This window comes from Bidens hawaiensis, unplaced genomic scaffold (assembly GCF_021521415.1).
Source record: "Bidens hawaiensis isolate Kalapana, Puna unplaced genomic scaffold, B.hawaiensis_p1.1 tig00011229_1, whole genome shotgun sequence".
NCBI classification, from domain to species: domain Eukaryota; kingdom Viridiplantae; phylum Streptophyta; class Magnoliopsida; order Asterales; family Asteraceae; genus Bidens; species Bidens hawaiensis.
In genome coordinates, this window is record NW_027491874.1 from 353,096 (window position 1) to 359,074 (window position 5,979).

Here is a 5,979-nt window from a genome sequence, read left to right on the forward strand (position 1 = left end):
TCATCCCAAGACTAGACACTCACTCAGTTGGATTTCTTAAAAATATTTAGACGTGTAAATTATTTTTAGGAATGATACACAGACAAATGCTTGAACAATATATGTACTTTTGGTTTTGTGACTAGTCTTAATCTCACTCATAAGCATATTCTTACACATCATATCCCAATGAATGTGATCGATCATGTAGTTCAAACCTATCTTTCACATACATGGATTTTGAAATTAAAAACTTGTCACACTTGTATTCAACTCGCAAAAAGGCTCATTTTTATTTAGTTAGTGTTGTTACTTCCTCACTAGTCATATATGGTTTAAATAAAACAACGTTACGTCTTAAAGAAAAGGCATTTAAAAGAGAAATAAAAGAAACTAAAAAAAAAGCCAAAAAACAATTTTTCAAAATGTGAAGTTGCATGAAGTGATGAACAAGTTACAAGAAGTCAAAAGGAAAATACCAATAAAGCATTGGCAACTCGAGATGGAAGCTCATAATAGAGCTTAGAGACCCATTTCTCAAAAATGGGCCTAAGCCCATTGGCAACAAGTCTTGCTTGGAGTGGATTGGGTTCACTTGATAATTTTGACCAATTAAATTGATTACTTTCTTATTCAATACTCATGATCAGATCCTTGCACATTAAATTCTGTCAACACCTCGTTGACCAATGACTCAAATATAACACAATCCACTTCCAAAGCAACGTTGACTTTCTCCACTTGGTTATCAAAATTTGACCACTTCACCCCCTTCTCCATATCTCTTAGGTATGTTTGTCTATTGATTTCACACTCCCAATCTATAAACACCTCTTGTTCTTGTCCATCCATCCAATCTTTTGCTCTTTGCAATATTTCATAATCCGAAACATTTTCTTCAAGCATGTTTTCTTTAAAGAATCCTAATAAAAGACTCTTCACGTCTTCGTACTTCGACAAGCGATTATAAGAAACAGTTAACTCTAGTAGTTGAAGTAAAGCAGTCGCTTTCTTTTCGATTTGATTATCTTCTAGGGGAAAGTCGATTTGATTTTCAATACATGAAGACTCAATAACTAACTGACCTATCCGATCCTCTAGTTTGACCGGCTCAAGTTGAGGAACTCTCTTAGATGCTCGGGTTTTGCACGCTGATATTTGTGCATCTGTAAAGCATATTGAACTATACTTTCACACTATGTCGCAAAAAAACAAACAAATAAATAAAAGAAAGATATGAATAACAACCTTTGACGTTAAGGTGTTTATGTTGGGAGATTGAAGAAACTTCATCTTCCTCGTCATCATTTTCACTGTCACTTGGAAAATCCATCATAGAAACCGGACTAAATTGATCGTCATGACTGTCTCGCCATATCTTTTATTGATTTTCACCAACAAAGCCAAGTTTAAACAAAGCAAACTTAAAATGTGTTACAATTACTAAATTTTCAATTAAAGGTAAACTCTTTTACTATTTGATTCTTAATCTGTAGCTTTTAAAGTTTAAAATCAGCAATATGAGTAATATGTAAACAAAAACAATTAAAATTAATTTATTAAGTTTAATAATTTCTAGATAACTCAATACTATGTAGATAACTTTATGTAGATAACTTAACAAAAGCATGCGAGCAAATGAGTTGAGCCTGAGGCCTGAGCACCCTATATCGACCCAAGCTTTCCTAGTTTTAGAGAGCTTAATTGGTTTTAAGTTCTAGGCTTAAATATCGAGCTTGGTTTGCTAGTAATTTTCCAAGATACGAATGTAAAAAATCTAACTGTTTTATAACTTTTTTTTAAACAACCAACGAATAAAACCTAGCTACCCCTGGCATGTGGTAACCAAATGGAAAAGGATGACCCCATATGCACGTGATCGCAAACAGCACTGGGTAGCCCAAGCCACCATCTTCTGTTCTAGGAATATCCCGCCATCCAAAGGCCTACTGCGGTAAAAACCTGGTTGGAATCGGATTCAAACTTGAAACTTTGCGATCTCCAACCCAAATCTTTACTTCCTCTCTAATGTTAGTTGGGCTAAAGCTACTTGACAAACTACTTTACACCTAAATATAAGAATGATTGTTTTCGAATTGTGAACTTTTATAAGCAAATGCCGAAGCCACAACCAACCTCCACCACTTGGAGGAAGGCAAGAACAAACAAAAACGACAACATCAAAGAGAATTTACACAAACTGGACCAAGTTATCGTCTTACAACTTGATCTATACTTGTACCATAAAAAGTTTGGAGTATCTAAATAATGTTATCCACATTCACCTCTTTACATTCCAAAAAAGTTATTATATTATCAAAGAAAAGAATTATTATATTTATACTTTATATAAATAATAATATTGTCCTCTACGATACACTACGATACACTTGACAGTTGACATGTAAGATACACTTGACAGTTGACATGTAAGAGCATTCACATTCCCTCCACTATCTTCAACTCTAAAATTATATTAAAAATTACTATATTTTCTCTTTACTTTGAATTAAATAATACTTTTATACTTTTATCATTACCTTTTCTTTCTCATTCACACAATACCACTTTCAAAAAACATTAAAAAAATTATAAGGTGCTACATAAACTTTTCAAATATATTAGAGAAATCGCTGAATTTTCTCTCTAATCTACTCACAGAACCCTAAACCACTCTTTAAATTATTGAAACCCCACTCATATAATTTAGTGGGTACGATTAGGGGTGTTCAGCGATCGGTTTAAACCGCGAAACCGCCCAAGCCGGTCATCAGTTTGGCTTCACGGTCGGGTTTTTTTTTTTTTTTACATTCGGTCGGTCGGCTTCAAAATTTTCAAACCGTAATGAACGGTTTGGCTTGCGGTTTTTATTGAAAACCGGTCGTAAAAAAGCGGACCGGACCGTAGGATTTATTTATACATAAATTTTATTTTTTGATATTAGATTTATATAATTATTTATAATACATCATATGTTTTAAAAATTGGGCTTCTTGTCTTAGCCGACTATAAAATACTAGTGTGTAATTTAGCCCAACTTTACTAAAAGTCCAGTATCCCGTCATATTCTAGGCTTAAATTATGGACAATATGATTAATTATGGGGAACTTGCATTTTGGTTATTTTATTTTTGGACAGCTTGAAATCTGAACTTGTGAATTAGAGTTTAAGTTTTTCACAATAGCATATTAATGCCTAAACCATGAAACCGGTCGGAGCCAAACCGTTAGTTACGGTTTGATTATTATTTTCAATGGTTTGGCTTCGACTTTTTATTAGCAAAAACCGTACTAACGGTTTGGCTTACGATTTGACTCAAAAACCGTCAAAACCAAACCGTGAACACCCCTAGGTAGAATGCGAGTTCTCTAAAGCTATTAAATCTGAACGAAGGAGGGGTCCAAAAGACGAGGGTCTTGTGGTAATTAAATATATGTTTTTTATTATTATATAGTAAAGGAAATTCACCACCCATATCTCTACTATGCGTGGCCAGAGGTGGCTCATGGGATAGCGAAAATAAGTTAGGGCTTTAGGCTCACACTTAATTAAGGCCTCCAAGTTTAAAAAAAAATTTTATATTATATATTATAATGGGTAAAGTAATAATATATTGGTATGGTGGTATGCTTGGTTGTTACTAAAATATAGCTTATGAGTTTAAACTTGTAATAAGCAAAATTTTTTTTCTTAACAATTGTGATGAAGAAGCCATAAAATCTTGTTTCGATTTAGGCCTCCACATTTATTGAGCCGGCCCCGTTTCATCAAATTTCAACGGTGTAGATCCCGTAAAGAGGTTACACCGTAAGTGGAATCTACGGTTAGGAACGCACTAAGATAATATTTGAAATCACGTACTACACACGTGACCTGAAAGAGAAACATAAATGACCCCCTCCCGGACGCAGCTGTATTTTCTCCTAGTTCCTCGCTGTGAAAATTTAACGTCTCATCCCCCAAAACTTCACTTATACTAATAATATTTCAAATTTGAATCTTGATTCAAAAATAATAATAGTAATTAAAGATTTTTCAAATTTGAACACTTGATTATCAACTATTAATTATAATTATTAATAATATTTCACATTTGTATTTTGATTTTTAAAAATTGCTATTAATAATACTTAATAGGCAGATAAATGAGCCTAATGAATACGAAAAGGGCTTGCTCATGCCCATTCATTTAACTTTAATTAAACAAATAAATGAACACTATTTCACATTTAGGCAAACAACACTTTTGCTCATGTTTATTTATTAAGAAAATAAACTTGTTCGTTCTAAAAAAATTTAATGAACGTGCATGAAAGAAAAAAGGTTAAACATGTTCTTTTCTGTTCGTTCTATTTAAAATTTTATTCAAGGTTGATGTATAACATAATACATATTTAAAATAACTAAATAAATATAAATAAACGACTACGTACGAACATAAATAAATGAACGTAAATAACGATGATCGTCTATTTAGAAATTTTCTGTTCATCTATGTTTGCTTAAGAAATAAACAAACATAAATACACATATATATTGTTGAACAATGTGCGAACTTTTCAATCATTTACATACCCAATATTAAAATTTGATTTGATTTATTCGGCAAATAATAATATTGTTGTTCAAATTAGGTGGGAATTTATTAAAAAAGAGGTCTCACCTTCGCGTCTTTGGTGTTATCAGAATAGTTGGTGGCGGTGACGGTGGCAGTTACGCCTTCTCCATCTACGACGTCGTCGTTTTGAGCTAAATTAACCTCTACACTGTTACCCGTAGTAAAACTTTCACTTGAGGCAGTCAACTCGCTGCTGTTACTGTTGCTCGTTGAGGTTATCAGCTCAGCCGTAGCAATGGTATTAACTGCGGTTGAGAACCGATGCGGATTAATTTCAGTCTCTTTAAGCAAATCACCAAACGACTTCAACCGCTTAGCCTCCGTGTTATGAATATACTTATTCGTTTTGTTCCAAAATCCGTGTTTCATGAGCTTCCGAGGCAGACTCCTGGGCAAAAGCTTAGCCTTGGTGGAAACTGTGAATGGTAAATGCTTGAACGCGTTGATCATTGCTGCAGAAGCCTTTTGTAGCACCGACGATTGTTTAGGTTTCAAATTAGGTCGCTTCGGGTTTCTGTTTAGATCCGATTCGACTAGGAATCGAACAGTGGTGCCACATTGACTGCGAGGATAGGAGCGAAAGCCGTTTGAAGAGCACGAGCTCATATCGTCGAGTAAATAATCTCTAAGCAGCAGCGTTTTCGGTAAGGGCAACGTCTTCTTGACAATATGTCTATTGTTGGAAAATGAAGGTCTTGAAGCCATTAGAGAGAGTGATGAATAAGGAATGGCTGGATGTTGAAATTGGGGGGAGGATTGGGAATGGATTATTATTATTATTTGAATTGGTTAAGCTTATAATGTTATTTTTGTAATTTTAATTACCAAATTGGGGAACATTTTGTAACTTACTCAAGATGGGTACAATGACTATCAGTAACTGCCAAGTTTGGTCCTTGACGTTTTTCTGTAGTACACCCTCTAATTAAGGATCGACTCAACGTGTTTGGAGGCCTAAAATTAACTAAAATGTTGGGCATTTTTTTTCCTTTTTTATGCGTACAACAATAGATGCAGAGATAATGGATACATGACATTCCTCCTTAATTTGTGGCCCATTACTGAGTTAAGGGGGCGGACCCACATGGTAGACATTGGGGTCCCAGAACCCCAATGTATTTTAAAAACTTCTTAAAGATGGTATATTAAATTTTTTATGGACCCCATAATAATTAATAAATGGGACCTATAATAACATTATTAACTTTGGTGTGATAGTAACACCCTTATGTTTATAACCAATGGGTCACAAGTTCAAGCCTTACTTCATCTTTTTTTTTGTCCCTTTTCTTTTCAATTTATTTTTCAACTCGACTAAGTGATCGATTTAATCTTGGTAATCGTATGTTGCATTGTCAAACTCTTAAAAACTTGTCTTTTA

The 5,979-nt window shown here is 33.9% G+C and overlaps 1 protein-coding gene across 1 annotated transcript; it reads right to left on the reverse strand.

Annotated features, from left to right (window-relative positions):
* Positions 1-612: 612 nt before the first annotated feature.
* Positions 613-5,303, reverse strand: LOC143537583 (uncharacterized). The gene is made up of 3 exons (XM_077031320.1): positions 4,644-5,303; positions 1,228-1,357; positions 613-1,145 (listed from the first exon to the last, which is right to left on the reverse strand). Exons 1-3 carry the CDS (start codon positions 5,301-5,303, stop codon positions 613-615), a joined length of 1,323 nt encoding a protein of 440 aa, XP_076887435.1.
* Between the last annotated feature and the right edge of the window lie 676 nt (positions 5,304-5,979).